Source organism: Micropterus salmoides, unplaced genomic scaffold (genome assembly GCF_014851395.1).
Source record: "Micropterus salmoides isolate LMB-PRFRI ecotype aquatic unplaced genomic scaffold, ASM1485139v1 Ms_hic_scaffold_11, whole genome shotgun sequence".
NCBI lineage: Eukaryota > Metazoa > Chordata > Actinopteri > Centrarchiformes > Centrarchidae > Micropterus > Micropterus salmoides.
The window spans coordinates 1,813,641-1,840,982 of record NW_024040152.1 but is presented as its reverse complement, the minus strand read 5'-3'; the positions used below and the strand labels follow the sequence as shown (position 1 = coordinate 1,840,982).

The 27,342-nt window shown below is 39.5% G+C and overlaps 1 protein-coding gene across 2 annotated transcripts in view; it reads right to left on the bottom strand.

Annotated features, from left to right (window-relative positions):
* LOC119896925 (atrial natriuretic peptide receptor 1-like) overlaps positions 1 to 27,342 on the bottom strand; it is a 151,813-nt gene that overhangs the window by 16,167 nt on the left and 108,304 nt on the right. For both annotated transcript variants that reach the window (XM_038710358.1, XM_038710360.1), the window contains exons 6-15: positions 18,705 to 18,799; positions 13,431 to 13,566; positions 13,135 to 13,219; positions 11,112 to 11,229; positions 10,685 to 10,759; positions 8,090 to 8,167; positions 7,540 to 7,644; positions 7,375 to 7,446; positions 7,080 to 7,242; positions 5,599 to 5,754 (exon numbers count right to left, since the gene is read on the bottom strand). In XM_038710358.1, coding sequence (XP_038566286.1) covers positions 5,599 to 5,754; positions 7,080 to 7,242; positions 7,375 to 7,446; positions 7,540 to 7,644; positions 8,090 to 8,167; positions 10,685 to 10,759; positions 11,112 to 11,229; positions 13,135 to 13,219; positions 13,431 to 13,566; positions 18,705 to 18,799 — 1,083 coding nt within the window. The remainder of the gene's footprint in view (positions 1 to 5,598; positions 5,755 to 7,079; positions 7,243 to 7,374; positions 7,447 to 7,539; positions 7,645 to 8,089; positions 8,168 to 10,684; positions 10,760 to 11,111; positions 11,230 to 13,134; positions 13,220 to 13,430; positions 13,567 to 18,704; positions 18,800 to 27,342) is intronic.

Here is a 27,342-nt window from a genome sequence, read left to right as displayed (position 1 = left end):
GGTGCTGGAACACGTTATTGATTTGACTTCTTTTCCAACTCAAACCTTCATTGCCTCAGATTCTAGGGGGAAACTCTGACTTTCTTCTTTCGTTCTTATAAATTCATACTTTGGAAATTTGTACCACAAGTTAATCCCCAAAACAAACTTTCACTCCAACAGACATCAGCCTGACCTAGCTGATCAGAGGCCTTTTTCCTCAGACAAACTAAAAAGAAAAAAGGTCCAACTGCGGTTTTGTTCAACCAATCATTTGAGAGTTTTGTTTGATTTTTCAAATCTCTCGTTTAATCCTGGGGAGAAGGTTTTCAGTGGAACAAATGTGTTGTCAACATGTGGCTTCTAAAGTGCCAACATAAACCCCAAAACATGTGTCGTGCTGGGTTCTGTCTCTGCAGCCCACTCATTTTCTTTGTTTTCTGCAGACTAATTTGTGCTCTGCATAACAGGCAGGTACTTTACTGTAGTCTTATAATTTGTTGATTGCTGTTATTAAATTGCACTCTACTCCACATTTATTCTGAAAATACTTGGTAAATAGGATTCAGCAGGTTTCTGTCGTGACCTCAGTAACAGCAAACAGCGCTGCTCGGGTTGATGCAGCTACTCAGTTCATTTGCAAATCATCTGTGGAGATAAACAACATGACCTGCGGAGGCTAGGATCTTCTTCTCTGAAGATACCTGAATACATTCACTAAATACTAAAACAAAGCAGCTACAGGAGGATGAAAAAACACCAGGGCTCCAGACTGCAACCATTGTTTGTGTGACTAATCACTTGGAGACTATGCTAGGTATATGCGCTGTGCATCTGTATTATTAACTGCTTACAGAACATAACATAGCTGTGCACTTCCTGCTGGGACATACAATTTCTACCCAACCATGGGGAGGGGGACGACGACACATATATGCATTCATATAACAAAGTCAGGCCACTGAGTAGTGGAGAAGGTTGGCATCTTGTTGCTAATTAGCATTAGCTATAACACCAGTCACTGCAGTACAGGCTAGTGCTATTGATAGGCCGCACACGCGTAGCACTGAGCTCATAAAAAATTTGGCAATAGCCTACTTTGTCTGAGTAGATGACGGTCCCAGTGATTTAAAGCATCCAAGAGCTATACAGCATTGCAGTAAACAAGCTTCTCACGCTTTTATTTTGTAGGCAAAACCACTAAAGAGGAAGTGATTATGTGAGTAACTGTTGCTGTCATGACTGAGATCTATTTCAACACCGCTATCAAAGTATTTTTGTTTTTGCTGCTATCAAAGCACCATAATCTGGCAGCGGGCCGGATATTATTGTTGGCAGGCAGTTCTGGCGAGGGTCCATAATCACAGAGAGAATGAACGTGTTTCCCTTGTCCATGTTTGTATAAACTTTATCTAATGTGTGGTTTATAATGGACTGTGGTGCAGAAACAGTAACAGCGTTTCACACTCTTGGTTTATATTTTCCATGTTATCTGTCAGTGGCCAAGTCACAATAACATATGGTTTTACTGAATAATTAAGTAAATATAACTTCTTAATAAATCTACCTAAAGAAACCTAATTTCTTGACTGGTCTCTCTGCTGTCTCAGAAGAGACACCTTTTGTGCTGCGTCAGCCACCGTAGCTGTCCTACTCTCTTTGAAAGGTTAGGGGGCAGTGGTAGACTGGACAGGTGGTTGCAATTCACAACCCTCGACACTAGATGCCACTAAATCTTACACACTGAACCTTTAAGTCAATGTGCTCGTCACTGTGATTGTTCTTCAACCAACCTACAACAACCAAATACACGTCATTCATTTGATCTAGCTCCGACAGATGGCTTATGCGCTTTTATTTTGAAGTAACATCACAACAACAACACGGTGCAGGATGAGAGAAGTTAGCAGACAGAGAGTGATGGTCTTCACATGACAGGATTCACAACTTGGATTTATTTTTATGAAAAGCTGTTTTGATTCTTTTGATCGGTGGACCCTTACAGAGTAAAGGAATATAAATAATCAAGGAGCTGACACATTTGGACTTAATGAGCGCTTCAAAGGTAACGGCAGTCATCACTTTTTTTCCTTTCCTCCCTTGTACCAGGCAGGTTACACTGGTAAATCTATAAGAATTCGACTTTGAGGCTCGTTGTTTCCCTTAAATAAATTAAATAAATAAACCACCGGCTGCGCTGGTTTAACTCACATGTATGTATGGTGTGACTGCGCCTGAACGCTCCGTTACAAAGCTTTCACTAAAGACTTCCTGTTATTTCTCACAATATTAAAGCTGTTTATCAAATGGTCCAATAAAACAAGAAAATACATAGATTTTGGTCATTAGGTAAGTCATTGTCTTTACTGTACACGTGCTGTCAAAGTCACCCCCCAAAGGCCCATTCTGAGCCAGGAAAAATCCTGTATTACACTAACAGTAAATTATTAAATGATCATTGTACTTTTATTTTATGTTGTAAAATTATACAAATTCACTCATTTAAACTAGTTTCTCATCCAGGTTGTGCATTGAGCCTCTCCTGCGCACAAATTTAGCCAGAGCCAGCATGGTGCGTTATGAGGAGGATGATCTGCTGTGTTTATATTATAGGCAACAGTCTTAGCTTGAAACTTAAAAGTTGCAACAACAGTAAGGATCGCAGGGACTGATACATCACCCCACTTATAATCAGTCATCGATTCATCTCTGTAATCTTATGTACCCCAGAAAAAATTTTTTAAAGGTGGTGCGACCAACTGACAAGTGGAAAAGTTAGTCTGGGGCCCTGGACACGCATAGAAATTGAAAAAGTGCTGAAAAAAAAAGTGGATAGTTGAACCATCCATCTCTTCATTTCCTCATATACAGTGCTGGGAAAAAGTGTTTGCCCCTTTCTTGATATCTTAGTTTTTTGCATCTTTGTCATACTGAAATGTTTCAGATCAAACAACTTCATATTAGAGAAACATAACCCGACTAAATACAAAATGCAGTTTTTAAAAGATGATTTTAATTTTAAAAGGAAAAAAGCAATCCAAACCTACCTGGCCCTATATGAAAAAGTAATTGCCCACTAAACCTAATAACTGGTTGAGCCACCCTTGGCGGCAACAACTGTAATCAAGAGTTTGCGATAACTGGCAATGAGTCTTTCACGTCACTGTTGAGGAGTTTTCCAGTCTTCTTTGTAGAATTGTTTTAATTCACCCACACTGGTTGGTTTTCGAGCATGAATGGCCTGTTTAAGGCAGAGATGGGGACTTGAGTTTGATACTCTGACTCGAGTCCGACTTAAGTTGCACACACAGAGACTTCAGACTCGACTCCAGACTCATCCTCAAAGGACTTCAGACTCTACTCGTACTCGAGTTGCGGGACTCATGAACAATGTTTATTTTTAGGAAACGTCTGATGAGCTTGCTCCTCAGGTAGGTGATACAGGTAGTATCAGCCGCACGTGCGAGAGGACAACAAACAGCGGCAGCTGCTGCGCCATTCATCATAAACTTTGGCTTTAAAACTTCATACAACTGGAACCAAACAAAGAAGCGCTGAACACAAAATAGGTTCGTAACCTGTGGTTAATAAACATGTTTAGCTCAGCATTGGCCATCAACGTTAGCTTGCTTCTTGCTTTAGCTACAACCTACGGGAGCTTAACTCCGACTGTTGTTCGTTATGAAAAGATGAATGAGCGTTTGTTTACTTGCCAAAACTTGTGGTTTGGGATTATAATTATTTATGTAATTATTTACGCCCTGCTGGCTGCCATCATGTTAATTATTACCGTTGGCTGCAAACAGGTTACAGGTTCATTCTTAATCATGTAATGTTACAGATTTATTTAGTTAACATTAGGCCTACACTGGTTTGAGAGTCTGGTGGTGTGTTGACAATAAGCTGTCATTAATTGCATTGCACATTAGATGGTCGTGCTCTGTAAGTAAAAAACAGGTTACAGTTACAGAATTCCTGATAGCTATGCAGTTTTATAAGCAGCCTGGATTGAACACAGCTGGTGATACAACATTCATTATAACCACGTGAGACTTGACTTGGACTCTTGCTCAGAGACTTGAGACTTGACTTTGACTTTAGCTCAGAGACTTGACTTGGATTCTTGCTCAAAGACTTGACCTGGACTCTTGCTCAGAGACTTGACTTGGACTCTTGTTCAGAGACTTGAGACTTGACTTTGACTCTTGCTCAGAGACTTGACTTGGACTCTTTCTCAGAGACTTGACTTGGACTCTTTCTCAGAGACTTGAGACTTGACTTGGACTCTTGCTCAGAGACTTGAGACTTGACTTTGACTCTTGCTCAGAGACTTGACTTGGACTCTTTCTCAGAGACTTGACTTGGACTCTTTCTCAGAGACTTGAGACTTGACTTGGACTCTTGCTCAGAGACTTGAGACTTGACTTGGACTCTTGCTCAGAGACTTGACTTGGACTCTTGCTCAGAGACTTGAGACTTGACTTGGACTCTTGCTCAGAGACTTGACTTTGACTCTTGCTCAGAGACTTGACTTGGACTCTAGCTCAGAGACTTGACTTGGACTCTAGCTCAGAGACTTGACTTGGACTCTAGCTCAGAGACTTGAGACTTGACTTGGACTCTTTCTCAGAGACTTGAGACTTGACTTGGACTCTTGCTCAGAGACTTGACTTGGACTCTAGCTCAGAGACTTGACTTGGACTCTAGCTCAGAGACTTGAGACTTGACTTGGACTCTTTCTCAGAGACTTGAGACTTGACTTGGACTCTTTCTCAGAGACTTGAGACTTGACTTGGACTCTTGCTCAGAGACTTGAGACTTGACTTGGACTCTTGCTCAGAGACTTGACTTTGACTCTAGCTCAGAGACTTAGGACTTGACTTGGACTCTTGCTCAGAGACTTGAGACTTTACTTTGACTTTAAGACTTGTGAGCATCTCTGGTTTAAGCTAAGGTTTAGCCTGCTTCACTTTGTCAGACAGGTTATATTTAGGTGATTTCTAGGCAGTAAGCAGGCCTGGGTGTAGTTTGTGAAAATGAACTCAGTTAATCACTGTCAATTCATGATTTAACATGGGGCCATTACTTTTTCACATAGGGCCAGGTACGTTTTGATAGCTTTTTCCCCTATTAAATGAAATCATCTTTTAAAACTGCATCTTGTATTTACTGAGGTTATGTTTGTCTAATATTAATTTTTTTTTGATGATTTCAAGCATTTCAGTGTGACAAATATGAAAAAAACTAAGAAATCAGGAAGGGGGCAAACACTTTTTCACACCACTGTACATCCTGATACTGTACATGATGTAGCTCCAGCACTCTGCTCATTGTTCACAGGAAGGACCTCTGCTGGTGAGGACGGTGTTCACAGGTCCAAAATTTCAATCCAAAGCAGACACATGAAAACCTGAATCTGATTTATATAATTTAATTTTGTGTAAAAACCTGACACCCCACCTGGGAGGGCAGACAGGACAAGGATAATCACATGGTGTGAAAGCCTTCAGATTTATAAGCGCTGTGAGATAACTGTTGTTGTGATTTGGCGCTATATAAATAAAATTTAATTGAAATTGAATTGAATTCAGAGCCTTCTCTGTGGGAACTGTATCCTACCTTTAGGGCTGAGTGGGTCTCCCTCCAGGTAAAAGGCTCCTCTGCGCAGCGCCACCTCCTGGAGGATGATGCCGAAGCTGTAGACATCTCCTTTCTGAGTTCCGTGAGGAGGAGGAGACTCCATCCGGAGCAGCTCTGGAGCCATCCACAACCTCTCTGCAGGGGAACGAGAGGACAGGAGGATTGTGGGAATCACTGGCAAGATGAAGTAAAGTTTTAGGAATGGTTTAGCTCTTTTACAGCTTCTGGCAGACCCGGTGCCGGGATGAAGTGAATGAGAGGGCACTTAAAAATGGCGAGGGGTCAAATCTTTTCATATAGTAAAACAGTAGGTTCTCATCCTGTTGTGCCAAATCTCGCATTTGTTTTCATCGTGCGGATAACAATAATGGCGTTTTGACTAGATGTGAACATTTCCCTACCTTACCTTATATTCTAAACACAATTTAAATGCTGCATAGCCTGCTGTTTAGAAAAACGACTGACTATTGCACTATTATGTAATAATAATGAAGAATAAGGTGTCTTTAGCTTGCTGTTCTGCTCCGCGGACCAGTAAACATACAAAAGTGTAAAAGTCTAAACCAAAGGATTTATTGAAGGGAAATAATTCTAATCAATTCCAAAATTCTAAGTAGACTTTTATCCAACGAAACATGTATAATAATGACATTTTTGCTAAACATTAGCCTACATATAGGTCAAAAAACAGGTCAAAAAACACACAAGGGAGCACCACGCTCTCTTGAAGGGTCAACAAATCACAACACGGAAAGACGACTTTAGACTAAAACTATTCCGGCTACATGTTTATAGGCTAGCCTACATTTGATAATATTATGCATATCGGCTTATGTTTATTATCTATCACAATAACTGCAAGCCGTAACTGTAGGTCTACAGGCAGTTAATACAACTAAGGGTGGAAAGCCCCCTGCTGTCCCTTGTGGCACCGGGCCGGCTTAGGAATATTATATTTATATTATTTATATTATATACATTTATTATTGTTTTTGTGCATTTGTATTTATTTTAACTGGAGTTGAATGATAATTGGATTAGTAATTAATACTTTTTTGGCACAACCAAAATGTCAAATGTTGAATTTTAGTCACATTGAGTCTTTACTGATTTAATTTAGCCTTTTAGAGTTTTAGATTTTATTCAGCCAAAGTTCTTGTACAGCCATTTAGTGTTTGACAACTTCGGCTTCTTTAATTAAATTAAAAAAAGAGTTTTTTAGTAAAACGCACTTAAAGCCAAGTCTACACAGTCATACATGAGGATGATGAGAACGCTGATATTTACTTTAATTTTATGGATGAATGTGCAGAATCTTGACCTAAAATCTACAACTTGTTGAAAGAAACAGGCTAGTCCCAAAGCTACACCTTTCAGAAACTGCATTAAAGCTGTCTGGATGTATAATTCTTAAGAGAAGATGTAGTAAAATAGATAAATGGCTGAAATGGCAAACTCACGGGCATAGTAGGCATGAGCGTCTTTTCCTGAGTCGCTGTAGGACCGAAAGCTGGACAAACCGTAGTCTGTGATCTTCAGGACAAAGCGGTTGTCGACAACACAGTTGGACGACTTGAGTTTACCGTGAGAGACGATGACACTGTTGTGGAGGAACACCATGCCCTGCAGACAGAGAGTTTGGACACCTACAGCTGATTATCAGGTACATACGATATTTGTTAAATATATAAATACTTTTACTACTAATTACATGATTACAGATTTGGAAGATGAAACATGAATAAATAAATGTACCTTAACGATGTCATTGATGAGAGAATATTTAAACATCCAGTCCAGAGTGATGCTGTCGTTCTCCAAGATGTCCTGAAGACACAAAATACAGACAGTTAACAAACGTCAGGCAGAGAAACAGGCAGGCAGGCAGGCAGACAGACAGACAGACGCAGGTAGGTGTACCTGCAGACTTCCTCTGGGACAGTACTCTGTGACGATACAAGTGTTGGGAGGGTCGATGCACGCTCCAATGAACCTGGTCAGATGTTCGTTCTGAACGTCTCGCATCTACACAAATACAAAATATATAAGTATATATTATGTTTTGTTACAATCACTTTACAGCAGGAACGACAGCCTAAAGCCTAATGGTAATTTCAGTGCAAATATTAGAATGACTTGTTAGTTTGATCCTTACTGAATACCAACTTTTTTTCTTAACTAATTATTTTTTTCATAATCCTCTTGAACAAAGTTCTTATGAGGAGACTGTTCAAATGGCAATGAATGAAAACAGTAACTATTACATAATCATCAGAAAATAAAACATGAAATAAATAAATAAATAATAAACGCAAATATTCATAAAAAATGAATCAATACACACTCTTGATTTCAACATGACCTTTTTATGATCAGATCTGACCTCGTTGGTGACTGCTCTTATTTTTTGGTGAATCATTTGAACAATTTCTGTCTGTATGAAGGCTGTTACTGAAGCAGACACACTCACGTGTTTGAGTTCAAACAGGACCATCCTGTCCAGCTCGATGCGTTTCCTGTTGGTGTATTTCATGGCCACGATGTTTCCCTGAAAGAGACACAGAGAGCAAGATCGCTGGGCTGCAACACACTCAACTTAATCAACCTAATCTAAATTTAAACCGTAAACTCAGATCCTAGAGATGTGAGCTGGCAGCAAAAACGTTTTCACGGTCTGAAACTTTTTTTTATTTTTCATCAGAAAGTTTCTGGCCAGCATCTGGACCTCCAGCTGCTCTCCACTCATAAAAGCTGTTATTTCCTTCTGTATTCGACTGTAAAATTGGGTTATTGTGTACAGAGTTAAACTAGCTATACTTTGCGGTGCAGCAACTGTTTCTATGGTAAAACATTTACAGCACTGATGTTTAATTTATTATGCAGGTTAATTATATTATTTGTATTCTGCAGTAAGTGTTGCTGTGTTTTGTGTTGTTTTACGGTTTATTTTAAAAGTTAGCTAACTTGGCGTTAGCAAGGAAAACCTTACTGTGGAAGATGCGAACTCTGGTGATGAACACAACATGCTCGGGAGAAAGAGGTGCTTAGATATTTGGTCCTATTTCAAATACAGTGAGGCAGACAAAAAAACAGAAGGACGGCAAGCAGTGTGGTTATAAGATTTCTGGAAAAAACACTACAAACTTGACAAGATAAGATCAGTTAATGTCCCCTTTGGAATAAAAATGAGACAAAAGCTAACATTCGAATTATATCTCTGTTTTGTTTAGAGCACATTGACCAAAATGCTAATCAAAATTATACTAATGAGTTAGAAAAGACTAACATGATGGTTAATAACTATAACTAGACTAAAATACTTTCTTTTGACTAAAATCAGACTAAAATACCCAGACAAAAAAAAAAAGTGTACGGTAGGGCTGCACGATTTGGAGAAAAAGTCATATTGCGATTAATGTGGAAAATATTGCGATTGCAATTTGATTATATTGAAAAAAATGGTTGAGTCTAAACTATAAGTCTTCTTGCTTGATTATCAAGGAAAATGCTGACATTTTGAAATGTGTTTCTGAACAAAGTTAAACGATGAACAATATTTATAAAATACTAAAACAGAACTAAGGGAGTGTGATGCTCGACGGAGGAGGCGGCTAGAAGGAGCAAATATTGGCACACTGGCATCCTGACTCTGGATGGATGCCAGGATGTCTGGATGGATAAATCTACATCTGTCCACTGCAGAGACTCCATCCACAACCTGGAGGAGGAACTAGTATACATGAGTGTATTAGTATAATATTATGTGGTGCTGGCTCATCCTGCCCGCGGTCAGAAGGACATTAAATAAAGATTATAATGTTCAATTAATAGTATACTGTTAGTATAACAATAATAGCCTATATTAATTAACAGCCTATATTCATCATAATTTCATATAATAGTATAGCCTACTCTTTTACCACTTGAATATTAAATCCATTACAGCTGTTTCATTTCTGTGGGTTTCATTTATTCATTAAATCCTTGAGCAAGCAAAAGGCTCTACATTGGTCTCTAATATGTTAATGCTAAGAAAATTTTGTCAATAATCATATATTTCATCATTTGAATGATTGCTGTAGTAAATCAAACCTTTTTTAACGTCCCGCCAGAGAGCATAGTTGGAGAGTCCAACTATGTTATGAACAATAGCGGCAGGGCAGGGAGGGAGTTACTGTAGGTTGTTGTTGTGGTGTCCGAACAATAATGCTGCGATTGTCTTAAAAGTTACTCGCACACTGCTCATACATAATTTTTATGATTGCACATAGGCCTAGAACTGGCTTGCTCCGACCATAAAGCTGCCGTTGGTGGCTTTCTGTGCAGTGAGGTAAGATCCACAGACATTGTTACTCTGCTATATGGCGATGATACCGCACTGTTGAGTCCCAACATATTACCACAGGGGAAATTACTTCACCGCGACAGCCCTACACGTGAGTCTCCTGTGGCTGTGTGTTTATGATGAAGAATTATTGTATTAACACATATTTTGAAATGTTAAGATATCAATAATGCTATATACACGTAATAAAACACAAATACCAACACGATGACCAGTCATGGCCACTAACATAGTAACACGACCAGCTGATCCCACCGCTGTGCAGGAGAGCTGAGCTAATTATGTAAACAGCGATGGATGTTTGTCAGTCCTTCAGCTGTACGTTAGATTATAAAACTGCTCAGAATATTTGCTATAATGTAGGTACACCGTAATCACAAGCAGCGGATGACAATGAGACACATTCCTGCTTCCTGTGTAGACAAAAGACTGCAGCTCTATCACCAAAGTAATGTTAAAACATGTGATTCTTCCTGTAACTGAAACACCACTTCCTTACATCAGAGGACATATTTCTTTAGTGCATCACTTCCTGGATGACAGGAAAAAGCTTTTAGACAGCGGGAAGGTTTTGAACTAATGACAAATAAAGAGGCTTTGAGAAACTGGATGTTGGTTGATCCCAGCAGTCATATGGGAGAATACAGGAAGTTATTTGGAAGTAAATGCCTGGTCCTTCATGTTCAGTCTGACTTATTATTATTAGGATAAAAAACACACCTTGTAGTATCCAGTCTTTGCAAAAACCTGCAGGTTTCCATCTCCATTCATCAGGGAGCCGTAGTTAGAGCCTCTCTGGAGACAGACACAGGATCAGAGAGACACTTTTTGAGGGTTAAGACTTGGTTTTAGGGTTCAGAGTACTGTTAGGGTTAAGCTTAGACATATAGTAGTGATGGTTAAAGTTAGGATGAGGAGCTAAGGAAAGCACTGTGTCCACGAGACATCCCCACAGGGATAGAGGAACAAACGTGTGTGGTCGTGGTCAAGAGTGCTTTGAACACAAAAGAGTAATCACGCAAAGTGCTTCAACTTACAGACAACAAAAGACACAATTACCAAATGAAAGGAGCATGAAAAGCAACAGAACAAAAACATCAAGAACTCTAGTAAAGTGTGTGGGTTTTCTGTGTGAGTGTGTGCTGACCAGTGACAGCGTGATCCTGCTGCCGCTACGCAGCACTTTGTCCAGGTTGCTCATCTGGATGTCGTCCCAGGAAATCCTCCAGAGCTGAGCCACCAGCTCCTTCTCCAGCTTCATCCTCCTGCAGAGAGGGAGGCGCAGGTTACAGGCCAACTCTGATCAATAATTACTAGGGGTGTGACGAGATTAATTTGTGACGAGATTCGCACCACGAGATCTTGCGAGATTAAATTGTGATGAGATTTCTCGTAAGGTAAAAAGCTGCCTCGCAAGACTCATGCAAGTGATATTTTTCACACGCTGTCAAGCCACACGCTAATTTTCTCACGCAATGAAATATTTTACATTTTAAGTTTTTATTCATTTAGCTGACGCTTTTATCCAAAGCGACTTACAATTGCTATATATGTCAGAGGTCGCACGCCTCTGGAGCAACTTGGGGTTAGGTGTCACAGTGGGAAATTGAACCCGGGTCTCTCACACCAAGTCCACTGCACCATCACAACCCCATACAAATGTATAACTGATAAAACAGACTCAAGGAGCGAATCAACTCCACCCAACTGATTGACACCAGCGTATGCTGTGATAGTAATAAGCTGAACGCGCTTGCACTGTGAGTCCAGACCTTTTTTATACAGTCAAGGGTCCAGACAGCTGTGACAAATGGTAATGTAGCATCTAAAACATGTAAAAACTGAAGTGCAGCCTGCTCTGTTTGGGATTGTGAGCTGCACTCTGAGCTGTTAAAGTTAACATGTGGATCTGTGGTGAGATTTCTGCTGATCACAAGTGTTTGAAGGGGATAACGTTACTACCAGCAGATCAAAAACATAATGCACCACAGAGTAGAGGGCAGGTAGACTTCTCATTAAATGATGACGGGAATATTCTGCCTCTTCTCTGGGCCTGTCAGATCACAGATCTGTGGGAGAGATTCTGAATAAGCAGAGAATCTGATGAAACAAGGAGCTATTAAAGTCCAGGAGTTTCTAACTGAATTAAAATTAAATAGCCATTGATGTGAAAAGGTGCCACAGACTCATTTAAAGAGGTTACTCCAAACAAAGACACAGGAGGGAAGACTGAATCATGACTCAGCAGGGCTGATATTAAATAAATTAGGCTATACAGTTAGAATCGTCACCTGCCGCCTGAATTTTGTGTTTCTCTTTTCACCATAAACTGGTGCAGAAATTCATCAGAATGCAGAAATGAACTGTTCAATGCTCAAAATTTTCATTCAGCATTAAGATTTCTTAAAAATAGTGTTAAAATCTCGTCTTGTCTCGATCTTGTGAACCCAATCTCGAATCTCATCTCGTCTCATCACACCACTAATAATTACCTTCAGTAAGTTTGACAAATTTGTTTAAAAGCATTTTTCTCATTATGTTGATAAAAGAACTACACCAGGCAAATTTGCATTTCCTTCAAAACATATTTGATAATGCAGGTTTGTTGCACATTAACGCGAACAATCAGTGTGTTTGAACAAAAAAATTCATGAGTATCCTGAAGGTTTTCTGCTTCATAAACATACAGCTTTTTATGCACAGTCTATGGCATACAGTGAAGAAAGAGGAGAGAAACTGGAGGGAAATAAAAGTTCTGGATAAGTTCTGAGATCAGTCAGAGGCTGTACTGAACCACAGACACAGATCTTTCAGCTAACGTACAGTCAGTATATATCTGTTTGGTCAAATAAACACAGTCACACAAATAAAAACAGTCCAGCGGTCCATTTCTTGCGTATGACACCAGATTTGCTTCACTATATCCAAAGACACCTTGAGGGAAACACGGTTGTACAAACTCAGCAGACACATCCAAATCACAAAATACCAACATTGGAAAACATCTTTCCATTTTTCCCCCACATTTGGCTACAAATACAAACACAAAACAAATCCACGAATTAAATAAGCAAAACTGCTGTCTGATGAGACATTTACAAACATTTTAAAACATGCAAATAAAACTATAGCATTTTAGATTAATCAGAGCAGACAGCTATAGCTCTCACCTGTAGATGAAGATGGTGACGGTGAGGGTCATCGTGAAGATGAAGACGATCACGATGGAAACCATCTGGTGGATGGTGATCGTCTCTGTCGGAGAGAGAGGAACTATTTAATAACCTCTGCATCCACATTCTGTATGAAGAAGAGTTTAATAACATGACAATATACCACCAACCATTATGAATATTAATGTTTACTGCATCAGATTTTAGATGGGAAGACGTAGGAAAGCTAAACAACACGTTACTCTGGAAAAGTCTTAAACTAAAGTAAACTTGATCTTGTTTGGTCCACTGACTTGCGAGGCAGAGGGGGTTATCATTCTTGAGGCCACAGAATGGAACATCAAGAGGACATACTCCACCCGGCCAGTGTAGGGATGTTCCAGGTATGGCAGTCAGCTGCTCCTCTGAGCTGTTGTACACCAAAACTATCTGCAATAAAACATTGCAAGATGATAGACACAGGTAAGATGTTTGGTTGGTAGACTAGTGTTCCTTCTTTTCACCTGTAAGCCAAGCAGCATGAGCAGGACAGGGATGTGTGCGGTGTCTCTGTGACATTCTTTTATTTGCCTTTATAAATCATTACAGTCACTGTTGGAGCATGTAGAGGTGTAAAGCCAGTTACCTGTCAATATGCAGCGCTGCAAGAATTGTTCTCAAAGAAAGTAAAAGTACCACAGGGTAAAATGACTCCACGACTAAGTGAGTAAAAGTCTCGCAGTACAAAAGAGGTTTACCGTAAAACTTTGATTAATAGCCCGGGCTTTTATTTGCTAAAAATCACTGAATTGACCCTGCCTGTATTTGGGACAGACCTTTAATTCCTCTTGCACAAAACTGAAATAGGCTACTATGAAACAGTTTATTCATTTCAAACAGTATAAAAATGATCAAATAATATCAAATATAAGTCATTCATTTGATCTAGCTCCAACAGACGGCTTAAGCACTTTTATTTTGAAGGCAGCAATGTAACGAGAACAACATGTTGCAGGGTGAGAGAAGTTAGCACACAGAGAGTGATGGACTTCACATGACAGGATTCACAACTTGGATTCATTTTTATGAAAAGCTGTTTTGATTCTTTTGATGGGTGGACCCTTACAGACTAAAGGAATATAAATAATCAAGGAGCTGACACATTCAGACTTAACGAGCGCTTCAAAGGTAACAGGAGTCAGCACTTTCCCCCCCATCTCTTGTACCTACACCGGTTAAACAAGTAAATCTATAAGAATTAGACTTTGGGGCTCATTGTTTCCGTTAAATGATCTGAACGACTGAATTGTGGAGAATCTAACCGATCTAACAATGTGTAGCATGTCCATACTGACATATTGATCATACATTTAAACATTAATATTTGTGTTAGGAGGTTTTATACATCCAGAGAACTTCTATAAGAACCAGACCAGGCGTCTAATGGAGACCTGCGTTTATTTGTCAAAATGTGTTCCCACACCAGGCCAGTAAACAGGGTGGGCGGCTATTTGGGACTCGGCTATTAATTTACGGTAAGCATAAAAATTAAAGATACTCATTGGCCAGGAGAACTCCCGTCAGGTTACAGTTATTGTAGGAGCCATTTATGTTTATTGTTGGCATGATATTTTATTATATAATAGTCAGCATCCAGTCACCATCGATGCTGCCTTCAAAACTGGCCGTTACTGGGGCAGCTTGAAGGCGTCCCAGGAGACAGAAGAGATCGTTCGAGCCGTTTCGAACAGCACTCGATGCCTCGCTGTCCTGTTAAGACATCTTCTGAGACAGCAGTTTTGCCCGTTTCGAACACAGCCACAGTTCTCACCAGACCACAGATCAGAATACACGCAACAACTGGAAACAAAGAATGAGAAACTAACCGGTATGTTCATCCATTTGTACTATTTACAACTGCAATAAGCCACAAACCTCAGTTGCAATAATGACGATGCCATAATGATGGAATGTCTTGTGTGTCTGTGTAAAACTTCCCTCCTGCCCGCGTGTGATGGTAAAGATACAGACATTGGAAATTAAGGCTAGAGGTCAAGGAAAATTTGCCATTACAGTTATGTTTTTGGATAATCATTATGAATGTTGCAGCTGGTCAAAATCAGTCTACATTTTATCCTGTTGGGGAGTTTAATTAAAATGTATCTATAATGAATTATATTTTGAAAACCGAGCAACTAAAGCTGTCAGAATAATGTAGTGCAGTAAAAAACACAATATCTGCCTCTGAGATGTAGGGGAGAAGAAGTAGCATAAAATGGGAATACCCCAGTAAAGTAGAAGTACCTCAATATTATACAAATCTACATTCATTAGAATAGATTTCAAAGCATGGAGCATATCCGGTGTAGATTCAATGCAGATGTCTAAATGGCCTTCAATTTGAAAAGTAACTCTGTTGCTGTCAAATAAAAGTAATGCAGTAAAATGTACAATATTGCTCCTGACATGTGGTAGAGTTAAAGTATAAAGTAAAGTACAACTAACCTAAAAGCTGTATAACAGTATGCTACTAATTACAGTAGTAAATGTACTTTGCTTCATTCCACCACTGGCATCATAACCCTTTACTTTCCCAGGAGGACATTTATTTGGCAGGCAGGAAGTGTTAAAGTGTAAAGATTTCCCACTTCCTGTTGTTAATGCTCTGGTAGTAATTTGCTGCAGCAAAGGAGTTCATGCATTTCACATTTTAGGGTCAAAAGAAAGAACTTGGAACCAGTGTAACAATCTCACACGCAGTGAACCCTTTGAACTCTGCATTAGAAATAGTCCGCCAGTGCCTACATTGGTAGTTTTGCAGAAATCCTTCATATCCCTAAAATCTGTACAAGCTAAGCTTAAAGGTTTTGTAAGTCAATCAACCTGAGTTCCTCTTCCTCGCCATCAAGACAAAAAAAGTGCTCCAAAATACGGCAGTTGCACCTCACATAACACAAGCCTTAGCTTTATGCTGCAAAAAGAATGAATGCTCTAGCTTTCATAGTTTTTATTTTAGATTGATTTCAACAGGATCATGCAAACAACGATTATTCAGGTCAGTTTGCCTGCACGAAGTCCATTTTCTAATGGCGTGTTCACATTCAATGCAAATTAAATTTTCACCTTGTGTTACTTGTGCGAGTTTGACCACTGGAATAGTATCAACTCCACCAAACAGTTACATCCCTTTACAATCAGTAATATCAGTGAGTGCTTCAAATCTGCTATCAGTCTATCATAATTACATTTAGCTGACGCTTTTATCCAAAGCGACTTACAATTTCTATACATGTCAGAGGTCACACGCCTCTGGAGCAACTAGGGGTTAAGTGTCTTGCTCAGGGACCCAGTGGTGGATGTATCACAGTGGGAATCGAACCCAGGTCTCCCAAACCAAAGGTACCACCATAATGTCGTACCGGAAATTATATAATGAGATTGTACATATTTAAATGTGTAGTAATGGCCTATATAATACATTTCAGTATCAGAATTTGATCCATTTAAACTAAGTTAGCAGAGGGCCAAAACCAGAAATCACTTTTATTATTACTAATATTCAAAGCCCCACAGTCTGTCTCCTACCTATCTCACTGACCTCATTTAGACCTACACTCCATCTAAATTGGCCTTTAGATTTTACATACAAAATGGCGCAGTGGATAAGACATGCCTTTGGAGTGAGAGGCCAATGTGTTACCGACCAAGACACTTAACCCCTAGTTGCTCCAGAGGCGTGTGACCTCTGACATGTACAGCAATTGTTCGCTTTAAGAGCCTTAGCTAAATGAAAAAATGTAATATTGGCTAAGAACATTTTTATATATTAAACATTTTAAAAGCAAGCAGCGTCTACTTTGGGATCTAGAATGACGCTAACTATCAGACAAGGCAGGGCACAACCCCTGCGGCGGACTTTTTAGGGTTGGACATGTGGGGCCACCAATTTAAAATCTTGCCTAGGGCTCCAGCATTGTCAGGGCCCTGAGACAAGGAGTTAAAGAGTATGAAGCCTTCATTGTGTGGTTTAAACCAGCACTACACTTCAGATGAGTGGACTTTCATCATGGTGGATGAATCCTGACCGAGTTCCTGGAGGATTTACAGAGAGACGACAGACCCAGCCTACACACTGACACAGAATAACAACCTATGAGGGAAAGTGTGAAGGAGGCTGATGAAGGGTGAGAGAGGTGTGATGGTGAACATGAAAAGGAAAGAGATAAACTAAGTGTGAAAATATACATAAAATACAGGTCGACCTATATCTCAGCTCTCTTACGACCTCCTACCTCTACCCAGCAGGGCTTCTCCTGCTATGACAAGTCACAGTATGTACTGTGAAAAGAGTCTGTTTCACATGGGAACAAGACATACTATTAACAACTATAAATGGACCAATGAGTGTGCTGACAAACGACAGGTTCATATATGCACTCTTCACACTGACCTGCACATGTAACATTAAAAACACTCCACCTCCCAGAGAGACATAAACACTGTCTGAGTAAGGCTTCATTTTAAAAGTCTCAACAACAAAAGCAATGTGCAGATATATTTAATTATTACACATTTTAGAACCTTTGTGCAATTACGCTAAATTATTTTGCATTTCCTGGACAATTAGTGGTGAATGTTTGTTGCAGCAGTAATTAAAGATTTGCTGTAATCTTGAAGCTCTTTAATTTTCCTCACCCTGATTTATTCTGTCTGTTCAGGGAATAAACCAATAAAGTCTGCGGTGTGTGTCATGTTTTTATATCCCTGAGGGGACTTTAACCTGAATGCAGAGACGCTGTTTGGAGGCTTCAGATATGGTATTAAAGGTTTTGGTTACATCAGGTCAGGGTAAGGGCTTCAAGTTAAGGCATGTAATTTTGATGGTCAAGGCGAGACACTGCAGGTGAAAAGGGTCAAACATTTAACTATTAGATATCACCATGAAACGTTCCAAGTTGATTACTTATATTAAGACAATATTTTTTTTTTTTTAAATTCAACCTGTTTTTGGTAATTAAATGTTCTATAATTGAAGCTATTAGCACAAACCCCTTAGTCAGGAATACGACTGGAAAGTGTGGTGTCTGTAAGTGCTACTGAAGTAGAGATTTCAGGCTCAGAGGATGAGGAAAAACTCATTTTGAGAAAACGGCCTGTAAAGATCAATATTGTACTATTCTACACGTTTTCATTGAAAATCAATATTTACAGACCCAATATTGAATCAAACCCTAACAACAATATAGAACATCTATACCACATCAGAACTAATAAATAAGTAGCAGCATGTCTGAACAGGCACAATTACACAGACAAAACAGCAGTGTTCTGTGGAGAGAGCTTTCCAACGGCACCGGGGTGCCGACAGCGGCAGCAGCAGGAGATGTTGCAGTAGAACGCTAAGTTTTAGAAGAAATCCACAGATGCACAGACAAACTGTAGGAAAATAAACTTCTAAATGTATATTTTGGACCCACTTGTCTGAAAGAAGACAGGTTAAGGAAGCAAAGTATCCCAGATTCTGAAATTGACCAGTGTCTCTGTTTAAGATCAGGGTAAGGAGTTAGAGGAAGTGTGTGTCTGTTCACCTGGAAGGCGCTGGAGTTGGTGTCGATCATGTCCCACAGAGCGAAGTCCGTCTCTCTGTCTCCATTCTCGTCCAGGTGGACCAGTCCTGTTACACCTGAGGAACATGAGTGAAGGTACAGAATTTAAATGTCACTGACAGTTTACTCAGTTAAAACATGTCTGAACTAGAAAAATATTAATATTGATACTTTACACACACACTATTGATACTACGTACTCCCTGATGACTGCCACTTAACGCCAAGTGTATGATACATGAGTTTTAGAGACCACTACATCATCAGTGTGATCATTTTTTGCCCCAAAAAAACAAATTCATACGATCAGATACATGCAATGCACGGATAATCCACCTTAGCTCCTTCAATCAAGACAGCCAAAGTGGAGGTTATCATTCGGTGACCTACAGGTGGTTTTGCAAGGAAACCTTTGCCAATTTTGAAGGAGTTAAGATGAGAAAAACATTCAAATAGTTTTTTTACTGGATTGAAGCAATGTAAAATTACTTGATATTTAATAACTTATTTTATAGTAAAATCGTGTTGGAAATGTGTGTATCAAATTAGATACAGCAGGTATATAAGGTCATTTATGTATACATCTGAAAATCATAGTTTTATTGCATATCCTTCATTATACATTTCATTAAGCTACAAACACTCTTAATTATTTAAGTAAACTAATTAAAGGCATAATTAAGTATATTTAGAGCAGGAATATAGAAATTTTGTAGCCTATATTGTATTTTCCTGCTGTATCAAGATGCTAAATGATTACTTTTATTTATTCCAAGAGACTTTCATTTCATAATAACCCTTTTTTTAAATTCAGGATTTATTTCAGAGGCCTATTTATTTATTTATTTAATATTGATTTAAGAGATCTTTATTGTCTTCACAGGCTGGTAAAAGAATAAAATAAAAATAATTAAATGGCATTAGATGCAGAAGTACCCCCTTGGGTACAAGTACCTCTGGTGTAGTAGTGACAACGAAGCTCACGTCAACAGTTACATAGATGGTTCAAGGAGAAAATATGTTTGTTTTGAGACATAGAAGACATCCTATCCTCAGCTGAGCCTTAAAGGCGCTGTGTTGTTTTCATTTTAAATTTTTAAGTTTAATATTTTGGAGGCAAGTTGTTGCTGGAAGTGGCCGGTAGAAACAAAGGAGAGGATTTCGTTGTGTACGCAGAGGAGCTGCTAGCAAGACTTTACAGCTGGCCTCTCACGAGTAGATTTCAGAATGAGAACTGTCCTTGAGGGAGACTTCAGGTTGTCAGACACCTGCTGTAACAGTCCGAGCCTGTCGCTGGCAAAAAGAAGCACTTTTTGTGGACGCCATTTAGATGAAGGAATACGCTGCACGAAGAGAAAGGCAGCTGCTGTGTCCAAAGGTCAGAGGAACCCGGTGGTGGCTCCTCCTGTGCTCCCTAACTGACCCCGGCAGAAGCCCGTACTCATCTGGGCAAAGTTAATAATGACGGTAACAATAATAATAAAGGCTGCGGGCTAAGGTCATCATGTTTTCATGTATTTCTAGTCTTTAACAGTCTCCTCCTACCAAAGACTTGCATTAGGATCCTTTTGTTACACCAAGCCTTTACATTATTTTATCTAATGACATTATCCGGCGTTACGTCGCCTACAGCCTTCTGCTAACGAGTGTTTGGTCATCAAACACGTGGGTAGAATCAGTTAATAACCATGTGGATTAAAGAGTTAGCAAAGACTACCTGGTGGAAAAGTAAAGTTAGGACAGCTTAACAGTTCTCCTAAACTTAGGATGCTTCTGTAATACCAAATTGGGAAAAATTCTATCTTAGACTCTTCCTACCTTAATTTAATACTTAAGATAGGAACTTTCTGTAACAGGGCCCTTGAACTCTTCCTCTACTATTTTAAAAGGACTAGCATCACACAGATTACAGAGGTGAATCTGTGGTATCTGTTTGATTTTGCCAAGACTGTGCATGAAGATGAATCTTCACAGTCACAACAAAAACTAGAAAATTACATTTTATATAATCTGACACAATCTGACATTAGAAGGAACGGGGGAAGGGGGCATGTTGAGGGGGTGGACAGAAACACTTTTTTTTGTGGATGTGAGAAATAAAAATGCCATAAATAAATAGCCATTAGAAGTTATTTACAGCCAATTAGCGGCTAGGCTGTGTGTGTGTGTGTGTGTGTGTGTGTGTGTGTGTGTGTGTGTGTGTGTGTGTGTGTGTGTGTGTGTGTGTGTGTTGGCTTTGGGGTTGGAGTGGCTATTGGGACCAAGACAACCCATCTCCATAGAAACAAGGGAATTAGGGATCAAGAGAGCGTAGGCAGAGATTGGTCAGAGAGGTCAGACCAGTAACAAAATATATAAACGTCACAGGAATTTCTGACAGATTTATTGCTCTGTCACACAATGATACAAACAAACTAACCAATGGAGGCAGCGGTAGATTAGAGAGGTTAAAATTACTGTTTTTGTCAAGGGAGTCTGATAGCTTTGAACACGGCGATAAAGCTCAGAGCGTAAGCTTTCTGTGCGCAAATATTTTTACAGGATGACAGATTTAATTTTTTTTTTTAAATAGGGCTTTAGTTTTTTAAAGGGACTTTGATCACATTAACAGACTTCCCTCCTCACTTTTGAACGTTTCCCGTGTTTCCCTAGTAGTTTTAGCAACTATATTAGGAAAGGAAGGTGATATGCCGACACTGACAGAAGACAAATATCAAATAAAGGTGAGTTTCTCGTTGTGCTTCTGTCCCTCCACTGCAGCTTCTTTTCAAACATCGTCCAAGGTAACACACAGAGGGAATTTTGTACTGAAAGTACTTTAAATTTGAAAGATACTCACTTGATTTGATTAGCTCAGACTGCTGAAGCCTCATATCATCATCAGACAAAAGGAGGCCTGATTTTACCCCCAATCACTTGCATTGAAATTGCTTCAGCAGGGGATCTCTCACTGGCCAGTTTAAACATGAAGAATGATTACAGCAAGCAAAACCTGTTTTATTGTTCATGTGGGCACCTGACGTACAGCCGTACAGAACAAATACATTCTCTAAAAACATGTTCCGCATTTAAAAATCTCCCACTACAGACTGATTCCCACTCTGAGTGTTTCCTGACTCCCGCAGTTAATTGAACAGAACTGAGCCTCCTGTCAAGAGAGACCAGCAGTGGATCTGGGGTTGTACTTTCTCTGAAGTGAAGCAGGACCGGTTCATATAGACGGATCTCAGCGAGCGAGGCGTAATAATCGAGAGCAGCTGCAAGAACATAAGAAGCCGTGATGAAAATTGGCTGCAGGCTGTGCTGGAGGGACAAACCACAGGGGCAGAATCACGGGCTCTCGAATTGCAATTCTTCACAACCGGAATATCTTTCCAAGTGCTGGTGGACTGTGGCGGTGGGTTCAGGTGTAAGGCTCAGTCAGATGCTGACACATTTTGAAGCAGTGGTGTAGTCTAGTTTTTTCTAGTGAGTGTACTGTGATTGTTCCCTCATACTCAGTCGTCTCAGCGTGACGTCCCATAAGCACCACTACACTCACTAATACATGCAGTATGCATGTACATGTAATAGAGAGCATTCTGAAGGACTGCTTAGGCTGTGTGTTATCAACACTGCAAAGACTAACAGCCAATGACAGTTACAGGTGGGACAGGGCGTTGCTTTGTGTTGAAAAGTGGCGTGGTTGTGACAAAACATTTAGCATGTGAGACGTGACAATGCAGAATATTGTGTTCACAAGAACAAGACTAGAAGATAATATTTGAAGAAATATTCATTGATGAAATTATATGATTGGGGGGTCTGTGGGTCCTCCCCCAGAAGATTTTCAGCATTAAACACTTAATTTCCTGTATTCTGGAGACATTTTCTGCACCAATTTATGGTGGAAATGCCTCTATTTATATAAAGGGGAAACAAAATTTAGGTGGCAGGTGACAATTCAGAATATAAAAATATAGTTGAATATAATCAGTAAATTGGGTTTTTTTAAGCTTACACTGTAACAAATTTTGTCGTTAAATTACAGTAAAATACTGGCAGCTACAGTTGCCAGCATGAAACTGTTATTCTACAGTGTAACTACTGTAATAAAATTAAAATAACAGTTTATTACTGTAAAATATATTACAGTAATGTGCTGTATAAAGTATAGGCATTACAGTATGTTACGGCCGCCGCTGGCTGCCTTAGAGTAATAGTTGTGTTCTGGAGTTCTCTGAATGGTATGAAAATCCCAGCTGTGAGTCCCTGTTGAGTGTTGGTTCCTCTGGACCTGGGACCGCCCACTTCCTGGTTGCTGTTTGCTGGCGTCTGTGATTGGTGTGGCCGAAGATCCGACCGAACCTGCCAACCAGTCCTGGTTACCAGCTGGCCTACAAATAGTTTGTGTTGCTGCAGTTCGAGGCGACTGTGAGCCAGTGATCAGTTGGCCTCGTTGTTGGTTGCGTACCCCTGTTAATAGTGAATTTCTTGAGTGTTGGCATTTACCTGTTTCTGTCGGTTGCCTGCCTAAGCGGCTTCCGTCAGTTAGAACCCTTGTAAATCACATAGTGTGAGTGCCACTCTTTTGGTTTGAGCATTGTCTGTTTGGTTACTTTGCATTCTTGTAAAACATGTAGGTGCTGACCTCCTTTTGTTCTTCAGTGTTTTTTGAGTAGAGAGCTGTCTTTGGACAATACCTCCTTTTGTTTCCTTTTTTTTGTCAGTACCTATATAGCCTCCTTTTGTTGTGTTTTCTTGAGACAAATCATTTAATTAAACATTTGACTTTAACCTAAATTCAGTTGTCCTTTACCACCTTCATTTCAATCCCAAATACTCGTTACTGCCTTACCCTAACGAGCTGGGTTGTAACAAGTATAATACTGTGGTTATACTGTTATTTCAGTGTTCTACATAAACAGTTTATTGCTGTACAATGTATTAAAGTACTGCAGAATTCGACACAGAATATAACACTGCAGTGTTATACTGTAAAATCACTAGAAAGAAATTCAGTTGCTAACAAATTTCAAGTAATGTCATTCTTGTAAAATACAATCCATAAGAACAATTAATCATCTCAAGCAGGTTCTCAAAAATCTTTCTACAACTTGCCTACCGTACTTACCCTACCTTCAGTATCCATGAGTTATGATCATGATGTGCGATAGAAAGCGAGTGAAAGAACAAACCTGGAACTAACACTACTCAACTCAGATACAGACCAAAACACAGTGCTGAGACATGTTCCCTTAAAAAATTACCTTTTTTTTTAAGAACAAGTGCTTATTTACAAGTGGGGTAACCACTTAGGGAAAAGGAAATAGGGCTGAAATAAATACAGTACATTAGAAATACATACAGTTTTAGCAATTACATAAAATACAATTAAAAACACAACACAGTAGACAACACAAAAATTATTATGTAGAGAAGCAAGTGCAAGTGTCCGTGAACAAAGATGATATAATAGTTTTAAAAGATGAAATTGAAATTAATGTATCCAGTTAAAGAAAACTTTGCAAAGCGTCCCAGTCGCGAGCCTCATGAACATCGAGTTGCTGTGAGATCGTTCATTTGTTTGAAAGTGAGGTCCTGAGTGGATTATGAGTGAATGATCAGTCTCTTTTGATATCAAATTCAAATTTAAATGACCTTTATTGGCAAACACGGCAGATGTGAGAGCAACCTAATATGCTCTATCTATCTATCTGGTTTATTACTCTATATATCAGCATGCAACTAGTAAATGATTGCCTTTGATGTAATGTAGTGCATGTTTACTTTTCTGAAACTTTGTATATAGACCTATGTTTTGTTTGCATGTATGCTTGCAACATGAGTTAACACAAAGTAGGCTAATGTCAAGCAGTAAGTTTCACTTTGTTATGCTTATGTCTTTTACAATTGATAAAATCAACACACAATATCATAACAGGGTAATGCTGACTTTGATAAGATTGAAATTACCTTCTTAAGTAAGCCACAAGAGCAGGATGGATAATTTTGTGCAGGCTTAGTAGGCGATGAAGAAAGCAGCAGATGGTAATCTGCTTTGTCCACTTCAGTGCTGCCAGGGTCAGAATCCGGGTGAAAATCGTCTTCAGTTCTTCATCTCTTTATTATCCTTCCTTCTATGTTGAATAAAATACTGAATGCCTATTTTAAAGGTTTTTTTAGGTTGACCATGTGCTAAATGAGGTGGTGGGACATGAAGCAACATGGCTGTGCTCAGATGAGTTAAGGGCGGACTCGAGCAACATAACAAAAAACACTGTATTATACCGTGAGATTGTACAGTAGCTTGCTGTTAATATTTTGTTCCTCAAAGGTATCAACATTTACAGTATTCACCTGTATTTATGAATAACGGTACATTACTGTGCAAAATGTCCCATTATTTTACAGTGTTTTTGGGGATTATGCAGATCTGTTTTTTCTATAGCCTATTTACATTGCATTACATGTTTACTTTCTCATAGCATGTAGAACATTTTTAACAAATGCTTTCAAAAAGTGGTGGGGACATGTGCCACCTATGCAGGTGGGGAGAATAGACTGAATTTCTAATGTTTAATGTTACTCACCATCTAACTCAGCCAGTTAGGAGCTACACATAGCCTTAGATGTTACATGAATCTGGTCCCCGAAGCACAGGTTTTATCAGCAATTTTCAGTGCACATTTAAGTGTGTAAGTTGCAACTATTATGAACAATGATGGAAAGCTGAGGCTTTTCAGAAGCAGTAATAACAATGAATACAGTATACAGGCCTATGTGCAGTTCTATCACCAAAACTCATTCATTACAGAATATGTAAACAGCGAGGACACCAAAAGTGGTCCACATCATCTCAAGCTCACTTATCTTCCAAAACCATTGTCAAACTTAGGTTATGTACAAGCTTAAATGCAAGAGCAAGCATCCAGGAACTGCTACTACTGTACACACACACACACACACACACACACACACTCCCGCATTCATTGATCCACCACATTAACGTTAGTTAACTAGTTCTACATGCAATTGAATAGACCGACCATGCTGTTAAGTTCCGTTAATGATAACATAGGTCTATTTGCTACTTTCTCTCAGCAGGTAACGTTAGGACAGCATCAGCCTCATCTGGCTGAGCCAGGGACGTGCACAGGGGGGTTGCTCTGGTTGCCCGGGCAACTGCCCGTTTGCCTTTCCTGACTCAAGTTGCCCTTCCGACTCGCCCTTCCGAGAAAATAAAATAAAATAAAAAAATAATCGCGATCGCAAAGCCTCATTCACTTCCATTCGGGCACCGAAAGTGAAAGTCAGTAGGGGAAGGGCAAACTCTGTTTAAGTGGCTGCACTGCTGCAGCGCTGCCTGCACGTCAGTCGATTCTGTTCCCTACCGGAATTCCTGTTTCCTTCCTTTATGCAATCATACTACAACAAATCATGCGTAGTTTTGCCCAGTTACCATACGTGATACGTACCAACAGAAGTGAATACGAGCTAGAAGCGCAACTGAATGTACGGGAAGCCAAAAGGTTAAAAAAGGATTGTATTTTTTTCCGAAATCTAAGCGTTTTTTTATTTAATATTTTATTAGAAGCGAGTTTTCCCCATCTGTCAATTCAATCTAGATTATTTATTTTCAAATAAAAAAAAAAGGAAAAAAAAAATAATAATAATGATTAAAAAAAACAATAAACAATAATATAAGGAACTCTTTTTCTCATATGTATTTTGGTGACATTTATATTGTTAATACATTTTGGATACTGTGTTTAGTGCCTTTTTTCAGGTCAGAGCAACTGCCCTTCAAAATTCCTGTGCACGTCCCTGTCTGGCTCGTTTTCTGTTTCAGTAACTTTAACGTTCGTGTCACCTGGAGCGGCAGCAGCTTTAGCTGCAGGCTTACCGAAACACTGAGAGTGTAGTTTGAGTTTGCTCGCGTTTCACATCCCCTTCAGTGATTGACATTAGTTCATTTCAAACGTGCGCCGAGTGACCGCCACGCAGCCGTGTTGTTGTCTGGTAGCTGACGTCAGCTCCCGGTCACAGGCCACGTAAACGCATAACGGGTGAATTTATGAATGAACGTGTGAAAGTTCTGTCACAAAACGATGTTGTTACGTATCATCTCGCCTTTTAAGTGGGTATACGGAAATCTTCGAACATTCCTAGTGGGTATACGGCGTATACCTGCGGATCACGTAGACTACACCGCTGGTTTGAAGGCTAATAAAAGGCATAAAAATAAAACATGTTGGAAAGGTTTGTAAATAAATGAGAGGCAACAACAGTCAGTTCACGTTGAGAGGGATTTACTGTACCTGCAGAAAACACTTAAGTCCTTCAAATAAAGCGACGGTGTTTTTCCGTGAACATTTACAGTGTTTTCTGATTCGATTACTGTTAGGACTGTTTCTGCCTGACATGATGTAGAGAACAAACCCGGTTTCTTTACAAAAACACTGCAGAAAACTACAATACAATGCATAATATGCTACTGAGTAATGTGTGCACAGTCTGAGTAGGCTGAAGTCAAATGTATACTGTAGTCCAAAGACAAAAAGAGCCGAATACAGCTGTGTTGAAAACAACTGGAGACCTCTGTGTGGGCTTATTAAACTTGAGTAGACTTGTTCCCAGT